This window comes from Dromiciops gliroides, chromosome 3, assembly GCF_019393635.1.
Source record: "Dromiciops gliroides isolate mDroGli1 chromosome 3, mDroGli1.pri, whole genome shotgun sequence".
Classification (NCBI taxonomy): Eukaryota; Metazoa; Chordata; class Mammalia; order Microbiotheria; family Microbiotheriidae; genus Dromiciops; species Dromiciops gliroides.
Genome location: NC_057863.1, coordinates 59,265,120 through 59,287,259, shown reverse-complemented (window position 1 = coordinate 59,287,259; position 22,140 = coordinate 59,265,120). Strand labels below are relative to the sequence as shown.

The following is a 22,140-nucleotide window of genomic DNA, read 5'->3' as shown; positions in this document are numbered from 1 at the left end:
GCCCTAAGCACGTCACTCGGGCTTCACGGGGCGCCACGAAGGCCTCCAAAGGTCACACAAAGCGTATACCTAATACCCGGATTCCTAGGCCTGTCCCGTGAACGCCGTAAACCCTGCAGCTTTTAAAGCCGCCGCCGTGCGACGCCGCCGGATGAGTGAACGCACGCACGCACATAGGACGTAAGCCGCCGGATCCCATCGCCCGTGACAAAGATGTCGACTCGGCGTCATCGGCCCGCACTGAGCCGGCGCCGCCGCGCTTCCGCCCGGTTCCGGGTCACCTGACCAAGCCCAGCTACAGCTACAGCTACGGCTCCCCTAAGGGGCCAGCCCCGGCCGTTCTCTCCCTCTCTCCGGAGCAGCTGCGGGGCCGTCAAGCCGGCTGCCTGTCCCCGGCGTCTTCATGCGCCCAGCCAACGGCCTTTGAGAGCGCTCAGCCCGAGCTACCGGGGGAGCCGGCCCGAGGGCCCTCGCCGGCGACTTCACCAACGGGGCTCTCGGGTGAGTCTCCGCCCCGCCGCTTCCCCTCCCCCCGCCCGGCCCAGCTTGGCGGGCCCGGTGGCCGGGGACCCCGAGGGGGGCGGGTTCGTAGCCGAGGGCGGGGTCTGGCCCCGGCCTTTCCCTTCATCCCCACGGGCCGCTCTCTCGGCCTTCAAGGCCCCGCTTTCCCGGGAGCCCAGTCAGGCCCCTTCTACGGGGACTTCCCCGGCCTGGCCTGGGGGAGCGACGTGGAGGCAGCAGGGGCTCGGACGCCGGGGTTCCCCCTCCCCCGCTTAGGGACCGCAGGCCCCCTGGGTGACCTTGAGTTTGCTCTCCGGGCATAGGCGGGCAGCCCCCTCAGTTTGGGTAGTGGGGCTGACCTTGCTCGTGACCTCACGTGCTGGGGGGAAGGGGGGGGTCACCCGCGTCTCTCCAGGTAGCCGCGGGAAAGCCTGAGGAAAGTCGTCTTTCTTAAGTATGTGATTAAAAATATTTAAGAGCCTACTGTGTGCTGGCCTCACCTGCCCTCGAGGGGCTCCTAGTCGAAACCTCGTTTTTGGCTCCCCACCCCCAGCCAGATTTGGAGCCAGGGGCTTTCCTGATAACTGGCAGAGGCAGAATTCAATCCTAGAGCCCCCTCCTCTAAACCCTTTCCATTGCTGCCCCTAGATTTTAAGGAGATGCTCCACTGAGACACCATTAAGGAGGAAATTGGGGGGGGGGAAGCTGGGCATCTGGGCCAAGTCGTTTATGCTTAGTCAAGTAAACAAGCATTTATTAAGCGCCTAGTGTGTGCCACACAGTGTGCTTAGAGCTGGAGTCACAGAAAGCCCCCTGCTAGCAGTGAGCTCTCAGTCTAATAGAGGAAATAACTTGACAATGTGTACAAACTAGAAGGGGGGGGGGGGGGAGGTAATTAGAAGTTAAAAGTTTGGTGATATGTTTTAATGGAAAGAAAATAAAATCCCCAAGTGCTAACTTACAAAACAATAACTACCTCTACTAGACCTTTACCAGTTCTCCCAAATAACCTAGTATTTGATTAACATTAGATGTTGTTACTGCTTTCCCCTGAATAGAGAATGTGCTTGTGTTGTGATGAGGCAAGTTCTTGAATTGCTGCCTCCTGGTGTTAACTTGTAGTGTTTGGGGTTTGTTTGTTTTCTTAAATTAGCTTTTGAGGTTACAATTGAGTTCCAGGTTGTCTCTTTCCCTCCTTTCCAGCCCCACCTTAGAGAAAACCGATGTTTGATATAAATGTATATGTGGAACCTTACAAAACACATTTCCATCTCTCAGTTTTTTTCTCTCGAGGTGGTTAGCATTTTCCTTCATAAGTCCTTGGTAGTTAATTTGAAGGATCATATTAGTCAGAATAGTTCTCAAGTTACTCTTCGTTAATATACCATGCAGATGTTTGAATACTTTTAAAAAAATCATCCTGAGCAGTGGTAAATTTTTTTTAGTTTTCAACATTCACTTTTGTAAGATTTTGATTTTCAAATTTTTCTCCCTCCCTTTCCTCTACCCCCTCCCCAAGAGAGCAAGCAATCTAATATAAGTTATATATGTACAATCATGTTAAACATATTTCCTCATTAGTCATGTTGTAAAAGAAGAATCAGAACAAAAGGGGAAAAAACCATGAGAAAGGAAAAACAAACGTGGAAGTAGTACGATTAGATCTGCATTCAGACTCCACAGTTCTTTTTCTGGATGTGGAGAGCATTTTCCATCATGAGTCTTTGAACTAAGTATCACAGTTGATCTTGGCACAGTGTTGCTGATACGATGTACAGTGTTCTGGTTCTGCTCACTTCACTCAGCATCAGTTCATATTAACCTTTCCAGATTTCTCTAAAATTTGCCTGCTCATCATTTCTTATGACACAGTACGTTCATGTACCACAACTTGTTTAGCCATTTCCCGGTGGATGGGCATCCAGTTCATTGCCATCATAGTTGATTTTGATGGTATTTTAAGATAACCTATTAACTTGTATTTTCCCATTATTGATTAACTTCTTAGAAATGAATAACTCTCAACATTCTGATTATTTGCTGAGAATTGTTGGCCTCTGAGTTTAGGAGGTACAAAGAAGAGTGGGGTTGGGTGGCATATGCCCAGGAAGAACCACATGAACTCCTTTGATCCTTTGAACCAGATGGTCCTGGTGACTCCTCTTCTGAGTGACTGACAGTTTTTAGAGACGACTTTGTTTTTCATTTCAAGCATATATTTTCAGCCTTGGTTATTTGAGCCTACCTCATCCTCTACTTAGTGATGATATTTCTAAAAATCAATATACCTCTCCAGAGTAGAGATTCTGTTCCTCATATGTAAGGGTTCTCTCCAAGAATGATGTAATTGGATAGGAAAAACATGTTTGGCCTGTTTGTGTTTTACCTGAGCAGTTGAAACACAACATAGTTGAAATTGAGTGGGGGGCAGCTGGATGGCACAGTGGATGGAGCACCGGCCCTGGAATCGGGAGTACCTGAGTTCAAGTCCGGCCTCAGACACTTGGCACTTACTAGCTGTGTGACCCTGGGCAAGTCACTTGACCCCAATTGCCTCACTAAAAAAAAAAAAAAAGAAAAGAAATTGAGTGGAAATGCCCCTTTTCTCTTGAAAGTTGATAAAGATGATAACACAAGCATATCTTCTGTTTTCAACTTCTTTGAGCTCAAATGAACTGTAAGAAAACTTGGCTCTTTCAGAAACCATCTTTTCAAATGGGAGTTTCTTGGTTTTTAATCCTAATGTAAGAAACACTATAAAAATAAACTGATGTGCTTGTTGGAAAATATATTAATGTGGAACTGCTGTAATGCCTTCCTAACTCTTCTTGCAGCCTCCATTTTCTCCCCCTTTCATCCCAGTTTTCCCATTGTTGCCTAAGACATCTTAACACACCCATCTGGCTACTGATCAGTGAGCATTTATTAAGCTCCAGCTTGATGTTTACTGAGCCTTCTACTGTACCTAGACTGTAGCGTGAACACCTGATTGTTTTCATTCAGTCCCATCCATACTCTGGTTCCAAGCCTCCCTTCCAATTTTATCTCATACCCTTCTTCCTGTATTCTGTGTTCTAACCAAACTGCTCCACTCTTGATTCTTCCATTTCCTCTCATTTCGAATGTCTGCAATCCCCCACCTCTGCCTGCTTGAATCCTTCCCTTATTTCAAAGTCCACCCCAGGTTCTACCTCTGCTAATCATCCTCTCATTTATATAGTAGCGGAAGATTTGCCAAGTGTTTTACATCATCTGGTTTGATGACCATTATCGCTTTGGGAGGTTGGTACTGTTGTTACTGTTTTACAGATGAGGAAACTGAGGGTCAGAGAAGTTACTTGACTTTCCCAGAGTCACACAGATGGCTCAGATGGGATGTGAACCCAGTTCTTTCTGACTCCCAAATCCAACACTGGCCCCTCCTTGATCCCCTAATAGCCTCTTCTCTCCTTCAGTTTTTCATGGCACTTGTTCTAGAACTCTTATTGGCACTGATCCCATTCTGCCATACATCATAGCTATTTGTGTACTTGCCATTTCCCATTAAATTGTCAATTCAGGGGCAGGAGCTGTCTCAGGTTTCTTCTTTATTCTACCATTGCCTAGTTTATACCGTGTCTTGCACAGGGATGTGCTTGAGAGGCGGTCTAGTACCTACTGTGCAATTGCTCTGACTCTGGAGTCAGGATCGGGGCTTAAATCCCACCTCAGAGATCTGCTTGAGTTTAGTCAAGTCACTTAGCCTTTCTGGGCTTCAATTTCATCATCTGTAAGATAGTGGAGGATGAGGACGGCCAGTGAGGAAGGTTGACTTGATGACCTTGGAATTCTTTTCTAGCTCTAGCTCTGGGTTCCCTTGAAAAATTTGTTTACTTCCAACTCGGCCGTGACGTGTGACACCAAAAAGTTAATTACAAAACAAAATCCAATGAATCTGTTTTAAAAATTACTGTTAATGAGCATGTGAATCGGTGGGCCTGTTGGGCCATCAGTCCATTACACTTACATACTTTGGATCTCTGAGCATGCTGATTTGGGCATTTCGCTCATGTAGATGGCGACCCATCTACAATTTCTCATTCTATATATTTTTAGTCCCTGTCCTTCCAAGTCTATGGAGACCTTCCTCTGATTCTTTTAATATTTTGTGGCTCCTGGTTATCTCTGTGTTGAGCAGCTGACTTCCTTTACCAGACCTACATGTCCTCGAGTATCTTTTATGTCACTTCTGCGGACAAGACACTGCTCATGCCCACCATGTAGTTTGTCATTTGGGCGACCCTGCGATTGTTCCTCTTGATGGTCAGATTCTGTGTTTTGTGGCCATATAAAGTTGCCTACGTCACCGAGAGGTTGAGTTGATTATGCCATAGTCACACAGTATGTGTTAGAGGCAAAGCTTTTTCCTAACTCCGAGGCTGGACTACAGCATGCTGCCTCTCACCAAGAGAATATCTACGTTCCCATGAGGCATAAAGCTTGTTTTGGAGATTGGAAGGCCCTGGTTCAAGTCTTACCTGAGATACGATCCTGGTCAGGTCGTTTGACTCCTCCTTATTTGCAAAATGGAGATTAGTGGTTGCTAAGAATCAAATGAGATGTTTGTACAGTTAGTTATTCAGTCAGATATTTATTAAGTACCTACTGTGTGCCAGGCACTTAAGCTCTGGGGATACAAAGAAAGACAAAAAGCAGCTCTTGTTCCCGAGGAACTCTGTCTACTGGGGAACACAAGTGCTGTATCAGTGACTTCTTATTAACAACTGTGCTTAAAAAACAGGCTTTGGAGGCAAGAAGCAGTGCCACTTTATGGAAGGCAAGACACAATCTGCCAAATATCATAGAAGCCAAGATTTAAAACTGCAAGGAACCTTGGGGGTCATTTAATTTAACCCCCTGATTTATAGATAGGGAATTTGAGGGCCAGAGAGATGATCCAGCCTGTTCTCCTGATGTTCGCTTCTGCTTCTGACTCCTCTTTCCCCAGCCCCTTTCTAAGGGACGGGTACTGTCTGGCCATCCAGCTACATGCACAGTCTGAGCAGTAAGCGGCCGTCAGCGACTTGAATGGTGACTGCATTACCAAACTTCTCAGATTCTCTTGGCTTTGATTCCATTGCTCTTCTTGTGGATTCTAAATGCTTCACTTGCCCACACACAGTAAAGTCTCCTCCACTACGCTCTGTTTTTTTCACCGGCCGTATTATGTTACAAACTTGTCGGTACATTAGGAACAGTCTTAGAATTCAGATTTTGTTTCATTTTGGAGGTGACTCATTATCAGATGAAGAGCGCTCTGTAGTAACGTGTGGGAAGGTGTTCATTTGGAGGGGCTCTTTTGATCACTGTATCTCTATTCCATTGCTTTGCACAGACACTTAATAAGTATTTGTTAAGATGTTCGCTCATAAATCTGAGACTTGGAACAATTGGAGATTTTCATTTTCTCCAGTGACCCTCCACTCCTTGGATTGAAATGGATGGTTGCCAACAACGTGAGGTTGTGTAAAATTTGGCTACTTTGTTTTTCCAGGGAAAAGAAGCAACAAGTACAGCACATCCTAGTTGAAACAAGTTCAAGGATTTGATATGAAGCGCAGAAGCAGATAGTGCATAGAGCAAGCCATAGCTGGAATACTTTTGTGAGTAAGAAAATCTTCTCTTCCCCTTTGACCACTGTTTCTTGGCACTGTGAGCAGTGGTGTCAAACTCAGGTAAATGTGGATCCCTCTGAGCTGCAGCTTGACTTCGAAAACCCCATATTAACATTATCCATCTTGTACTGTATTTTTTATTTATTTTGTCAACTATTTCCCACTTACATTGCAAGCCGATTCTGTGGCCCTGGGGAGTGTTGTCCTTGGCCAGGCTGCCCACACTAGTGTGTGAGTTCTCTGGATCCAGAGCCTTGAAGTGTTGAACATTTGGGGGAAGGAAAGTAGACGAAAACGAGGTGGACTCTACAACTGAATTTTTTTTCTCCCTCTTTCTAAGACTCTTTCCCAGCATCTCAGAGAGAGAGATGGAGAAGCATTTTAAAAGCAAGAGCCTTTTTAATGTTTGTATCATTTTCTAGTTCAGGGACTTATATTTATTTAAAAGGTGATCTTTCAGGTTTCACTATCATTGACTTTCATATGTAAAATCTTCAGAAAATCTCATTTGGCTATTTTTGGAAGGTTCCAAAGTGATTATTTAAACTGTTTCTTAGATTGTCCAATTTCAGAAGACAATGTAAAGTACTTTTTTGGTTGCTGTTTAATGCCTTTAGAGTTAGTTTCCTTACTCTTATTTAATCTATTTAGAGGAGTTTTACCTTTTTCCTCATGAAGTTTCCTTAGCATCGCTAATATTTCTCAAGGAGAGTGTTAAGGGATTTTTTTAGATGCTGAAAAACTTCAGCGAGAAACATTGCTTATGGAACATTTTAATTTAAAAATTCAAAAACAGTGTATAATAACAATACTTTTCTGAAAACATAATGTGGATAAAGTCATTTTGAAGACAAGGAATTATCATTTAAACCCATACACATCTGTTAAGTGCTTCTTTAGTAGCTAGGATACATACAGTATACTGGATAGAGGGCTGACCTTGGAAGCAATCGTAAGCCCCTCCGCAGATCCACTGCATTTCACCTATACCTCTGTGGTCCATAGACTGCCTGCCTCTTAACACTCCAAGCAACTCTCTGAGAATCTTGAGTTACAGTTGCACAGTCAGAGTTTGCAGATGGGGAATTCTCTATACTTATGAAATCCCAGATCTGGACCAGGTCTCGGGCCGGGTGTTGGGGACACAGAGGTAAGAAAGAAACAGGCCCTGTCTGGCAGGACGGTCCAAGGGAGGGGCCTGAAGAAGATGGTCCAGAGCTCTAGCAGCTGCAAAGAGGGCTCCTCAGCAGAGCCTTAAAGGGAGCCCAAAAGGAGAGGGGCTGGGCGGGGGCTGGGCTGAAGCTGATACACTTATGTGGAGGCCACAGGCTGCACGGTCTGGTTAGAAGGTAATTTGCGTGCAGAGGGGCGTGCTGAGCCGTGGGGCTGCAGAGACGTGTGGGAGCCCACTTTTAGAGGGCCTGGACTGGCAGCCCAAGTGGTTTTCCTGTGGGAGTCAGGATTGTGAGGAGGCTGGGCCCTGGTCAGACCTATACTTTGGGAAGATTGTTTTGATAAATAAAATGAAGTGGGGAGGGGGGGGGAAGCAGCAAGACTGGTTAGGAGACTTTTATGGAGGTGAGGTCAGAGATGGAAAAGACCTGAATGAAGGTGGTGGTGGTGATGTGAGCAGAGGAGACGGGGACAGAGGCAGAAGGGAAGGCAGGGCAGAAATGGATTCATGGCGGGGAGAGAATGGTTACAACCCTTGGTGACCAGGAGGGGTCTTGTATGTTCAGCAGACTGATAGAGGGACGCACGGGGGGAGATGAGTTGCTGTTGTGATTGTGTTGATTTTGAAATGCTAGCGGCAAGTTCAGGGCGAGAGGCCCAGAAAGCATTTAGGGATGATAGACGAGGGTTCAGAAAACTGCCGTTTGGGGAGATTGGGCCCCAAGAGAGAGTCTAAAGAGTAGAAAAAAGATCCTGGACAGATGAGGTGGGAAGGGGTGGGGGAAACTGGAGAGACTTACTAAGAGACCAGGAAACCAAGAAAAAAAGCAGTAAAACAGGGAGGAAGAGGTTTCAAGGAAGTGTCCAGGCAGGGGCTGGTGTTAACAGTGCCGAAAAACTGCAGAGGAGACGAGGAATAGTACTAAGATTGAGGGGAAAGCCACTGGCCCTGACGGTGAAGACTCGAGCACGAAGAACCTTTGAGAGTGTGGTTTCAGTGCGATGGCGGGAGCCAGAGGCAAAGATGCTGGGGAACCTAGTGAGGATGGGAGGATAGGCCCCTCTGGAAGAGTCAGGCAGCGAAGCCAATGAAAAGGGGGCTGGCTGATGAGGGGAGCAGGGGCTGGCGAAGGTTTGGCAAGGCCGAGACCTGAGTATATCTGTAGGTAATGGGAAAGAACCACCGCAAGATTGAGAGTGGAGGCAGGTTGTGGGGCAAACTTCTGGAGGAGATGTCAGCAAGCGGGTGATGGATGCGAAGATGGGGGCTTCATCCTAACCAGGAAGGGAACTACCTCCTGCTTAGGGGCTGCAGCAGAGAAGGGAGGGCTGTCCGACGGTTAGAGGAGTTTGGGGGTACAGAGTAGGGATTGGGGAGAGCCTGTGAAGGAGGCAAGGCTGGCTGGGAGGGGCCCCCAGGGCTTGCAGAAACATCCACATTCATGGTGCGATATGTACAAAGTATAATTTTTTTTCTCTTTCTCCTCTTTGCAAAACAGTAAACTTGCTTAAAAATTGTCTTTATGATCTCTGAGATGTGCAACTAAAAGTTTGGAAATAAATCCCTCAGGTAAAGCTTCAGGCTACATTAAGTCCACATAAGACTTTAAGCTGTGTTTATTTTAACTCCTGGATTGCAATTGCTAAAATGCCAATTTCTCCTTTCTGTTTTACAGCTGGGAAAGCAGTGTCCGGGCTCTTATGTGCAGCTCCAAAAACCAAAAAAGTCAGATCTGTAGGGGAATTGTGTACAGTTACCTGAGCTGCAGGGTAGCAGTGTTTGACTAGTCCTTGTAAAGGTGCCCGCACAGTTGCCAAAATGAGTAAAAGAACGAGCAGTGACACCCCTCTAGGAAGGTTAGTGGAGTCCTGGTCAGTTAACGACGGCACGGTGAGGGCTGGAAAGTTGCCTGACTGCGTGCGCTGCTGCTCTCTCTGCCCCCTGACATTAGCCCCGCACCCCCACCCCCACTTACCCCATTCCAGTGGAAGCATGCACAGCCTGCTGACTTTGGATGGACGCAAGCATTTTGCTCTGCCTTTTTGCTAGAAGGCCTGTCACGTACTTTCTTACTACACCTAAGATAGAACCTACATGGTAAAACTCACAACCCCGCAAAAGATGACGAATTTGGAAGATTTCCTTGATCACGAATTCTCTTCATGGGGGCAGCTAGATGGCACAGTGGATAGAGCACCGGCCCTGGATTCAGGAGGACCTGAGTTCAAACCTGGCCTCAGACACTTGACACTTATTCGCTGTGTGACCCTGGGCAAGTAACTTAACCTTCATTGCCCTACAAAAACAAACAAACAAATTCTCTTCATGAAGATGTGCAATATTATGTACCTTAATAAGCATCAAAAACTACTTATTCAGCAAGCCCCGTTTGAACTTGCATTTTCTGATCTTGAGGGGTCAAGCCTTTTTTTAACCTTTCCTTTTTAGTTAACTTTGAATGACCCTGTTTTCCTTCTTTTCTAATTGTGAACTTCATCCTTCCACTGAGATTTTTTTTAAAAGTGAGGTTACTTTGAAGAAGAGTGTTGTGCATGCCTGAGAGCAGTTTTCCAATTTAATATTTTTAAAAGTCTAGCAGTTTCTCCTCCTGCCTCTGTGGGGAAACTCTGATTCTGGGGGGAGGAAGACAGAATTTCATGGTTTTTTGTGTACATTTATCAAGCAGCTTGTTTTTTCTAATGCAGCCAAAGCACTAGGGGAAGGTACATTTCCTGTAATGTTCATATCTTTCTTTTTTCCGCGTTAGCGCCCAAACTGGAGGTTTTCACTAATAACAAGTCACGTGGCTTTTTATTAGGAAAACTTTTTTGGTGACTTTTATATTGTATATGTTCACATTATCCTTTTAGGAATTCTCTTTTTTGTGCTCTTTTTATCTGCTAAGTGCACTCAGAAGAGGGGGACATGGCTTATCACTAACTAATTCCTGGCTTTGAAAAAAACTGTTCTTTTTCTAGGATGAGTGGGGCTGCATTTCCTTCTCCCACAGCTGACATGGCAGAAATAAATCGTATTCAGTATGAGATGGAGTACACTGAAGGCATCAGCCAGCGCATGAGGGTCCCAGAAAAGTTAAAAGTCGCTCCACCACCTCCTGACCTGGAGCCAGGCTTCCAAGAAGGAGTCCCGAATGCCAGTGTCACGATGCAGGTTCCTGAGAGGATTGTCATAGCAGGTAGGTTTCTACTTTCCCATGAAATTCAACTAACAGACGCTCGTCTTTTCTATGCACCCCTGAAGGGGACATTGGATAAGGTTTTCGATTTTTGAGAAAATGCTTTTTAGGGAAAAGTCTTAGAAATTCTGCTTCTGCCTTAATAGTGTGTGTTCCTAGTGACTTGATCCTTTAGTAGTACTTTACAGGAAGTGTTATATTGTCTGAAATTTAGAGTGAATTAAAGATGGGTAGGCACCCTAAAGATTCTTGGGCCTTGCAATCTGCTCTGTAGATGTACTCTCCTGAGCCATAATTCACTCATAGTTCTTATCCCACCAAGTCTCAGTGATACCTGTGAGATCAGATTTTTCTCCTTATGTTATTTTTATTTGACCTTGTTTGTTGCCAATACTTTGTTCATTTGCGTACAGACTTCTGAGGGCATAGATTTTATTACTGATTCCCTTTCTTAGATTTTTGTTTACTGTGAACTTCTGGGCTTCTCTACTACTTGTCTTTCTACATTATAGCCACCCTCTGTGATAACTTGCATGACCTAAGCATACCTAAGCAATTTTCTCCACCTTATAGTTCAAGATAAAAACTTTTAAAATGAGATTTGCAGGACTCCAAGCAAGTGTATTCTTTAATTTTAAAAAATTTCTTGGAGCTTTTAAAAAATATCACATCCATTTTCAAATATGTCCCTTACCTACAAAGCAGGCCATTCCTTGTAACAACAATGTTAAAAGTGAAAAAAAGAAGCATTTCTTCAAAGCCAAAATATGATATATTAAAAAATGTACATGTAAATATATAAAAAAATAATCATAATAAATAAATACTTAAATTGAATAAAAACACGTCAGCCATGTCTGACAGTATATGCAATATTCCATTCCCATTGTTCTCCATCTCCACAAGTAGGAGAAGGAGGTTTTTTATTTTCTCAAATTGAATGTTAGATTTGAAGGTTCTGGAAGGATAAAGTGACTTCTTCAAAGTAAAAAACTGGCTAATGAAAATTGAAAATTACCAGAGAAACTTTGGAAGAGCTTGTTGTTCCCACCAAAAGGACTAAATAAGTATTGTGCTAGGCAGACATGCACACAAACATACAGACCCTGCTCTAAAGGTGTTTACAATTTCATAGGGAGAATAAAAGCTTTGTCCCAGGACACACCATTTAGAGGGCACCAAAAATATGCCCTCATATGTCTTTCCATGCTTTTCTGAATTCTTCATATTTATTCCATCTTACAGTATAGTAATACTTTATCATGTTCACATATCTTGATTTGTTTAGCCATTTTCCAATTGATAGACATTTATTTAGTTTTCAGTTCTTGGCTACCACAAAAAATAGTACTATGAATGCTTTGGTGTATATGGGACTCTAATTCTGTTTTTTTTTTTTAAGTAAGTTTTTATAGATCATTATAGTTATTCCAAATATCCCTTCCCTCCCCACCCCCACCCCCAGCTTCCCAAGGGTCATCCCAAATGACAAATGACATTTCTTAGAGAAGATTTTTTAAAAGTCAGCACAACTGATCAAAACAAAATCTAAAAACATGCTCCTGCCTCCATGAAGGGGATTGGGGCTGTCTTTTCACATCTCTTCATTTGAGTCCTGCTTGATCTTTGTAATTATGTTGCATTTAATTTTGTTTTTTTGGTATGTAGTTGTTCTTCCCATTTACATTAATCACTGTGTATATAGCTCTTTCTAGGTTTCTTTGTGTTCATCACAAACACCATTTCTTTTTCTTTTAGCTTTCTTTATTTTTATTTTTGTATAATAAACATTTTTTATTTAAAGTTTTGAGTTCCAGATTCTATCATTCCTTCCCTCCCTCCCCTACGCACTCTGTGAAGTGGTAAGCAATCAGATATAAGTTATACATATGTAATTATGTAAGACATTAGCATATTAGTCGTTTTGTACAAGAAAAGTCAAATAAAAGAAAAAAATTTTTAAGTGAAAAATAGCATGCTTCAGCCTGTGTTCAGTCAATGTTAATTCTTTCTTTGGAGGTGGATAGTATGCTTCATCATTAGTCTTCTGGGATTGTCTTGAATCATTGCTGAGAATAGTTAAATCACTCACAGTTCTTCATCAAACACTGTTGCTGTCACTGTGTACAATGTTCTCTTGGTTCTGCTCACTTCACTATACATCAGCTCCTATAAGTCTTTTTAGGCCTTTCTGAAATTGCCCTGTTTGTCATTTCTCATAGCACAATAATATTCCATTACAATCATATACCCCAGCTTGTTTAGCTGTTCCCCAATGGATGGGCGTTCCTGTGATTTCCAGTTCTTAGCCACCACAAAAAGAGCTGCTGTAAATATTTTTGTACAAATAGGTCTTTTTCTCTTTTGGGGATGTCTGGGATAGAAGCCCAACAGGCTTATTGCTGGATCAAAGGGTATGCGCAGTTCTGCAGCCCTTTGGGCAGAATTCCAAATTGCTCTCCAGAATGGTTGGATCAGTTCACAATTCCACCAACAGTGGATTAGCGTCCCAGACAAATTCCATTTCTTAAAGCGCAGTAACATTCCATTACATTCATGTGCCACAGTTTGTTTAGCCTTTCCCCAGTTAATGGGCACAGTTTGTTTAGCCTTTCCCCAGTTAATGTTTCCTGTTCTTTACTATCACAAAAATCAATCAAGTGCCTATTATGTGCCTGGCACTGTGCTTCTCCTAAATACTTTTGTTTATACAGGGACTTTCTTCTTATCAGTGGCTTCCTTAGGATATAAGTCCAGAGATCCTAATTCTCTCCAGTCTCCTTGAATATATGTCTAGTAATGGGGACCTGTCTGTGAGGTATATTTGTAACCACAGCCTGTTAATCCTGATTTAAATAGCGGCTCCCAGACAGTTTTCTTAGCCAACTGTTTCCTAACCAACTCTTTCTTCCTCTTCTGAAACCTTCACCTTCTTGCAGAGCGCTAGGAGAGAAAAGAACCAGCACTACTCCCTCAGAGCCCCACATTGTGTCATCTCTTGACGTTCTTTCTAGGTTCTTCTTGGCATTGTTTGTTCTCCTGTGAGTCCCCAGAAGCGGAGAGTAGTCGTGCATCTGCTGTGTTAGTCGTTCCTCTGTCACTTCTTGGGTTTGTGCCTCAGCAACACGTTTCTCAGTGGTTGTTGTCAAGGCGCCAGGTGGAGTGGTGACAGGAGCGAGGATCCAAGGCTGTCTCGGCCCTCCCTCCCCTCGGGTGGCCTCGGCATTCACTAGCACTCACTCTGCCTCCTCCAGACTTAGCTCTTGCTTCCTAGTGCCTGCATCTCCTTGGCTTGGGAGGGGAGTAAGAGAGCTCCATGTCTGTTTCTTAAGTCCAAGTTTCAGTGGTTCTTCCTTTCTTCTGGTGTTCTTTCCCACCTCCTGACCCAAGTCAGGATTACCCCCCCACCCCACCCCCATCCTCTTCAGAGTCTTGTCATTTTCATACTGAAATTCTGCTTCCTTTTCTAAGTGTGTGTGTGTGGGGGGGGTCCTTCTCCCCATTAACCTGCAGAATGAGGAGGTGCTTCTCTTGCTCCTGTCCTCCCTCTAGGAGGAAGATCATCATATGAGCTCCATGCAGGCCCTTAGAAAACTCACTCAGAGGATCCTTAAACCTCAGCTCACTTGCCAGTGATTTCCCTGGAGAACTGTTGGAAAAAAGCTGTCACTGTCTCTCTTCTTGCTTTATGTCTTAACCCTTTGAGAGACAGTGTCAGGCTACAAAACAAGGGGTTTGGACTAGGTGCCATCTCAGATTCCTTTCCGCTCTAGATCTGTGCTTCTAGAATCCTTTGCTCTCTCTTTAACTGCTTGCCATCTCAAGGACTTGTTTCCTCAGTTTACCTTGAGCAGCCTTCTCTTCCTCTAGTCCTTCTCATTCAGCTCCAGTCTCCTTTGTGTTCTTCTTTCTTAGAGGGTCCTGCTCAAATCTTCCCAAATTTCTCCTCTTCAAATCAAACCTATGACCTTCTTCAGTTCCAGACCCTTTGCTTCTTTTCTTTGCCACCAGTGCCTAACAAAGTGAGTGCCTTGTGCAAGGTAAGTGGGTAGGGACTTGGACTCTGGAGTCAGGGGGTTCAAATTCTATCTCGGTTGATTTCCTGCTTGTTACCTTAGGCAATTTAACTTCCCTGGACCTTGGTTGGCTCCCCTGTAAAATGAGGGGATTGAAATAGATCGTTTCTGCAGTCCCTCCCAACTCTATACAAGGCTTCTTCTCAACCTGCCAGTCAACATGGAAGAAAATAACAGTCAGCATTTCATAATAGATAGCATTTGTATAGCAATTTAAAGTTTGCAAAGCACCTTACAAATATCTATTTGATCCTCGTAATGACCCTGAAAAGTAGATGCCATTATCTCTATTTTACAGATCAGGAAACTGAGGCAGACAGGGGTTAAGCGACTTACCCTGGGCCGTTCACTAGTCACTATCCGACTCCGCATCCATCACTGTATCCACTGTGCCACCTAGCTGCTTCTATAGAAGCAATACCTTATGTGGTTTCACTGCATTCCAAGAATAAATGCTCCTTTATATAGGAAGAGGGTAGAACTGAATCAGCATGACTAGGCCAAACCATGCCCTTTTCCTTGCATCAATGCTGAGTCTGTGTTGGTCTGCTGTAGTCAGTTCACCCTTATAAGCAGTAGCACACATTTTTTTAAAAAAGAAATTCATGGGCCCACAGGAGTATCATGTCAAAGAGCTTGGCATCAATATTAAATACTCTATAGCTGAGTGCTGTGTTTACTCCCTTAATTGGAAATCATGCGACAAGAACAAACATGATGGGGATGGGCATTTGAAAAGTACAAGTTCATTTCATTTACTAAGAAACTACCTCCCCCCTCCCTACATACTCATAACTCATCTTCTTTAGATGGTCCTTCTAAAACAGCTCTTATATGTTTTGCTCATATAGGTTAGCATGATTGGTTGTTAGAACTTTTATTTGCTCATTTCTCAAATTTCTCACCAGTAAAATATAGTTAAACTTTTTCTATTCCCTTAAATCCAATTAGATTTTATTAATTTTAATTTATTTATTAATAAATTTATTGATTTTATTAATTAATTAATTTACATATGATCTATTTGAGATTGCTGATTTTAACGTTCAGTTGGTTGTAATTTAAAACCTTTTTATAAATACTGTAGAATTTAAGTAAAAGCATGAAAAAAAAACTAGACACTGATGACATCTGCTGTATTACTTAGGAGTCAAAGTAACAAGTCATAAGGAACTAAATTGATTTTGTTTAGAGGAGAAGGATACCACTGGTTTTTGTACTTATGAAGAGAGAGACTAGTCAACAACCAGTAGACCTTTATTAAGCACCTAGTATGTGCTTAGCACTACGCTAAATAATTGAGATACAAATATGGAAGGAGGGGGGAAAAGAACGACAGTCCCTGGAAGGGCACACGCGAAAGGAAGCTGAAAAGCTGGGGTGGAAGAGGGAGGGGCATGTTCCTTTCAGGGAATAGGGGCACAGCTGGTGGAGAAGTCCCTGAGTAGTGCAGCCAGGCAAGAAATAAGGAGTGATTGAGCTGCTCCCTCCCTAAATGGAGGGTTGGAGTGAAGGCCCCACCCTCCAGTCAGAGAGGCCAAGGAGTAGGAAGGTTTGATGAGATTTACTAAGATGACTTTCCAACTAGTATATTGTACTGAAAAGATTATTTAAAATGTGCTCTTCCAGGTAATAATGAAGACATTTCATTTTCAAGACCAGCAGACCTTGACCTTATCCAATCAACACCTTTCAAACCATTGGCATTAAAAACACCTCCCCGTGTTCTGACACTAAGCGAGAGACCACTCGATTTTCTGGACTTAGAAAGGCCCATCCCTCCAACCCCTCAAAATGAAGATGTAAGTTGTTTTCCTCTCAAAATTCAGATTTCTTGTAACAAAACTAAAAGGGGATTGTGGGGCTGGGGATGCAGTTAAGAAATAGTGATTCAAGTCAGACTATCATCCTCGTGACCTTTAGTCCCTACACAGAACACTGTACTACTGTGCTCAGACAAAGATGCATACCTACAGGGCATAATGCTGATGCTTCTTAAATCTAAACACTTTACCTTTCAGGAAAAGTCACATTTGGAGGAAGAATCCAGCCATCAGGTGGGTTGTAAGGAAGGACTTAAAGTATGAGGACTTTGAGAATCAAGAGTTATAAAATGGCAGTGGTAGGCTATTAAGGCATTTCATTGTTGTATCCAGCAGCAAAGATGGGGCAGGGAATGGGAGGCAAGCTGGGGAGTAGGATTGGTCTTTTGCTTAAAGTAAAGAAAAAAAAACACACTTGAGTAACATAATTTCCCGGTGGTAGTGGTAGTGGTAGTGGTGGTGGTGGTGGTGGTGGTGGTGGTGGTGGTGGTGGTGGTGAAAGTACTATTGGGATTAGTTTTATGCTTTCAAAAGTAGCTGTAACAGGGGGCACCTAGGTGGTGCAGTGCATAAAGCACCGGCCCTGGATTCAGGAGGACCTGGGTTCAAATCCAGCCTCAGACACTTGACACTTACTAGCTGTGTGATGCTGGGCAAGTCACTTAACCCTCATTGCCCCACCAAAAAAAAAAGTAGCTGTAACAGATAGGGATGAAATAGGTAGAGCAAACCATCCAGCTCATTCTCTGGATATTGTACTCTTCCAAGGAGATATTTTTGCTAACTGTAAGTTATGAATACCCCTCTGGACAAAAGAGCCTACTATGGACCCGTCCAAGAATCAGCTACATTTGGCTTGGCCAATGAATTGCTTGCTCTGCAATAGACTTTCTGCCTCTAGTGAATCACTTCGCCATTGACTTTCCCTGATGCTTCTGTTTTTTCAGTATGTGAGATTAAAATTGGATATTAGATCATAAATCTACCCTACTTAACCTTTCCCTTAATTTATCTCCCAGACTAGTAAATGGAAGAAGCTTCTGGTTTTCTAGATAGACCTTTTATTGTATGGTAGTCACAAGGTGATGTTGATTAGAAGGATAGGAAAGTAGAAATACAATACAAATCGCCTTAAGTCTAGGCTTAGTCTATATTCTGTATAAAACTCACCAAAACCCAAGGCCACCTTTGGGGAGAGAGACCGAGTCAAGCGCGTGCTGTTAACCGAGAGCCAGGCCGAGTCAAACTCCAGTCCGCGTCTGTCTGTGCAGCGCAGCCAGGAGACCAGCGGAGCAGGAAAAAAGGCCCCACTTCCGTTCTCTCCTTGCCTTTTAAGCTCGCACCCCGGAAGTCGATTGCTCAACAGGCAATCTGGCGTGTGGCAGGCGGACTGGTGTGCGTAGCTCATGCTGTTGGTCTCCTCCCCAAAAGGGTGGTCCTAAAAAAAACCTGGCGTCTCTCCATTATCTAACCGACTGTTAAAACTTTTTACCACATTCCCCCCTTTTGTTCCTCAAGAAACAAGTCATACTGAAAAAGCACATGTGGCGATCAGAAGGAACAAGCAAGACCATCATGAAAGATGATTATAGTCATGACAGATGTAGATAGTCACGCTTTTAGCAGTGGTGCTGTTGGTTACTTCTGTTTCTACCTACATTTATCATACATTTGATTCCATAATATTTTGGTGTGCATATTAGCTTCTTTCCCCCTTAAATTTTTTTAGATCTCCATAAAGTGCCTAGTAGTAGTTTTTACCAGTGATGGTTTTTGTGTCTTAAATTTCGTTGGTAATTGCTTACATGATTAGAAGTCATTGAAGACTCCAGATACCTATAGAACTTATGTACTGCAAGTTGACCTTATCATCAGTTGTAGATGGTAAAGATGGCATCTTTAATATTAAATATAATTAAATGTAATAGTTAAATTTAATATTAAATATAAAACATATTTCAAAGTTTTTCCTACACTGGTGGAAGCAGCAGTAGACTTGGGATTTTGGTATCTCATCTAGCCATATGAAAATCACATATGTAGTTTGCCTGCCTGACATCCCCCACCCATCCTGTTTAAGCACACATTTCTCCTGTACCACCAAGGTTAAGAAATGTATTTGGAAAATTCTTTAGGGATAGCAGTTCTTTTAAAGGAGCCCCATAGCAGTTAGGGAGGCTGTACTAACAAGGACCTTCAATGTCAAACTAACTCAGTACTGTGTGACCTGGGAAAGTATAAAGTTTAATATTCCTGATTTATCAGTTTCATGCATCCTTAAGTTATATAAAGTAAGTTACTAAGAGAAATTTTTTAGTGATTTGATGTTGTCTCCAAATCCTCTGCTGTTTTGCTAAATCAAAAGTGTTTTTCCTATCTTTGACCAAATTAAAACCTGATGTCTTAAAAGCAAAATTATCATTTCCAAAAAATAATTATTCTATCTAGACCATATGCTTAGCCCTAAATAGAAAATAGGGGAGAGTGTTTGCCTAATCTAACCAGCACAGAAGTTTTATTTAATACAACATATGCTTGTCTCCTACTTTGAAATTAACTGCACGTGACATCCTAGCGCCCAGGATTTTTCTTTTGTTTATATGTCCATTAATGTTGGTTGTGACAAGTCTAAAAGTAATTGTTCATTTCAGGTCCTTTTAGGTGACTCCCATCATTGACAGCTTGATGGTATAAGCTAAATTTGAAGTTTAAAAAACCAATTTTAGTAACCTCATTTCCCCCCCAACAATGAAAATAGATGCCTTAATTAATGACAGCTGTTCCAGCTGGGCGCTTCACTAAGTTCCTGAATAAATACTGGGAAACACGTACCCCTTTGGGGTTCAGTTTTCAAAACCAGACTGAGACTTAGCCAACTTTGAATTTCTGACTTTATCTTCAAACTTAAAAATATTTATTCATAATCCCAGTGTACACATGACTTCCTGAAAAGTTCCTGTGAAATGAATTAACGCAAATGGAACCATTTCAATTCCCTCATGTAAGAGGGCCTTGTGCAGGAAATGGGCCCTGGATCTTTCTGTAAAGTGAATCATCTCCCCCTGATTTGGGGCTTTGCAAACACCTTGAGTTGTCTTTCTTTGATCATCCTCTTTTCTAAATGATTAGGTACTTTCTGGAATTAGGCTAAGAGAAACAACACAGTTATGAAATACTCATTGAAAATATGTTGTCCTTCCTCCTTCCTCCCCTTCCCCCTTCTCCTTTTATTCTTTAGCAAGTCCGTACAGCTGGCAGGCTGAAAAGGGAGAGGTCCATGAGTGAAAATGCCGTGCGACAAAATGGACAATTGGTCAGAAATGATTCCATGTGAGTAGCACCTCCTCCCACACCCCACTCCCTACCCTGGCCTCAAGCTGCTGCCCCGCAATGACAGCTGTCTCTCCAGCCCCTTTCATTGATCTTTCCTCCACATTTGTTTTCTAATATCCACCCTGAGCGTGAGGTTAGTGGTGGCTTCAGATTTGGGGAAGACTCTCCTTTGTGTAGTCAGATGTCAGCTGAGAGCATTTTCAGTAGTATCATCCTTTTATATGTATATATATATTTTAATGCCTTTCTTTTTGTTTGTGTGTGGTGTGCTCATTTGGGGATCACCCGCCTAGACTGATGAGCCTTTTTTTATTCAGTTAACTAATTCTGAGAGATTTTTATCCAGCACATTCTGTTTTTAAAACTCAGCAAAGAATTTCCCTAGTTTCAAATTTAATGTGTGTATGTGATCTCTTTAAGGGTTTGGATTCTGAGTGAGCTATGGTAAGCAAAACTATACTTGAAAGTAAATATTCTCACAGTGTAATGAACACTATCCCTCTTACTTAGGGCTCCTTGGGGCTCGAGGACACATGAAATTACAAAGAAATAGAAGTATAATATTTAAAGAATTTTGGTTTTTTTCCTTTTTGTTTTCTGATTTGGGGAGATCACAACCTGATTCCTTTTTTGTATTTTTAGATGTCTTAAAGCAGAAATGCACCCATTATAATTGGAATCCTTTGAATTTTTATGAAATAAAAAATCCTTTACACTTTTAAAAATAAAGGTTTTTTAAGATTCTTTGTATTTTTTTATGGGATTGGTGTTTTTGGAGGAAATAAATTCCTCACTAATTTTTAATGAATAATAAAAGCAATAGTAGAGGGATTTAGAGGAATAATAAAAAATTATTATATGCATAAGATGTCCCATTAGTGCTGTGGCAGATACAACTCCCACTGTAGAGCTCTCCATTTGGTGGAGGACATAGGGTCTAACTGCTTAGGAGTAATACAAGGCAAGAGGTAGCTGAGTGCCAATGTGAGGGATAAGCTAGAGGTCTCTAAGAATTCGGGTGTAGGTAGGCTTTATGTAGGAAGTGAGTCATAAGCAGTAATATATTTTGGTTCTTTGTAATAGATTTTTACTTCATGTTAGCCAATTCTCATGGGCAAGTTACCTGACGTTTCAGTTAAATTTTGAGGCTAAGTGTTCATTTGCTTTGATAAAATTGTATCCCTTTGTTTAGGGAAAAGGAGGGAAGTAACCACCAACATTTCTTTGCTAAATGTATTACCTTCAAGGTGTGTGGCCTCTTTCCCTCAAATGTTTATATATAATGAAAACCCAAATTCAGATAATAAACAATGGATTTGGGAAAGACTACATGAAAAAGAAAGGATGATTTCTCTACCATCATCTATAAATGCTCATAGGTTATAGCAGATCAGCTAAGATACATAAAAGTTTTCTATGTATACCAGGGGTTTACACAAGCCATAGTCAAGGATTCCAAGTACTCTATGAAAATAAGAGAATAGCCATGCGATTTGGCAGTCTAGTTAATGTTATAAATTTTATACCCTACAAAAGTAGTTGAACTAAGGACCAGAGTTGTTACCTTTCCAAAAAATTTATAAAAGGGTGCAAAGAATTTTTATTAAGCTGTACAGCATAAACTATAGTCTGTCTAAGCCCTTTATTGCTTAATACTTTTCATCTCAGACACAAAAAAGGCAAACATTTGATAACTGTTGCAAAACTTATCTATTTCATTCAGTTAAATTTCATTATACACAGCTAAATAATTGTTTGGAAAACCAGAAAAGAAATGATTGCATGTTGTATGTGTGGACCATTCTGCTTAAAGTATAGTTGAGGTGATGAATCATTTGTTTTCTCCTAGATCTTAATATTATACTTATACATTTTGTTACTCATAGTAGAGAAATGATTAACACCATCGTGTCTTTTCTTTGTTTTAGTTGTCTTCAGTAGCCTACCATCTCTTCCAGCAATTAACTTATTAGTGTTATCCCCTTGTATTTTCATTTTTGTAGTCTTAAAACTATATATTAACACAAATGAGACTTCAAATCATACAGTAGCACATTTTTCAAACTTTTTAATACTATATTATGGATTATAATTTTCCAGCTTTGTGTTTTTAACAGCAAATTATTTTTATTAATTTCAGTATTTTCTCATGTTAATGGCAATATAACCTTGCAGTTTCTTTCCTGATATCATTCCTAGTGTATTATGAATATGATGACATTTTTAATCTTATGGTTAGAATAAATCTGTCATTTAAAATTGTTTTCAGGGTTTATCACAACTTCAGAATATTACATAAAGGTTAAAGTAAATGTTTGCATGTAAATAAATACTCAATAGAATTTTGTGTGATCAGTACTGTACATATGCAGTGTTACTTATA

At 42.0% G+C, this 22,140-nt stretch overlaps 1 protein-coding gene across 22 annotated transcripts in view; it reads left to right on the top strand.

Annotated features, from left to right (window-relative positions):
- Positions 1–281: 281 nt before the first annotated feature.
- MFF (mitochondrial fission factor) overlaps positions 282–22,140 on the top strand; it is a 43,533-nt gene continuing 21,674 nt past the window's right edge. For 11 of the 22 annotated variants that reach the window (XM_043992757.1, XM_043992773.1, XM_043992771.1 and 8 more), the window contains exons 1-8: positions 282–501; positions 6,035–6,143; positions 8,828–8,898; positions 9,005–9,185; positions 10,308–10,525; positions 16,231–16,403; positions 16,623–16,658; positions 19,663–19,754. In XM_043992757.1, coding sequence (XP_043848692.1) covers positions 9,148–9,185; positions 10,308–10,525; positions 16,231–16,403; positions 16,623–16,658; positions 19,663–19,754 — 557 coding nt within the window. In that variant the 5' untranslated portion in view covers positions 282–501; positions 6,035–6,143; positions 8,828–8,898; positions 9,005–9,147. Of the gene's footprint in view, positions 502–6,034; positions 6,144–6,197; positions 6,216–8,827; positions 8,899–9,004; positions 9,186–10,307; positions 10,526–16,230; positions 16,404–16,622; positions 16,659–19,662; positions 19,755–22,140 lie in introns of those variants that run through there. The other 11 variants (XM_043992774.1, XM_043992772.1, XM_043992769.1 and 8 more) reach the window with 6 other exon arrangements.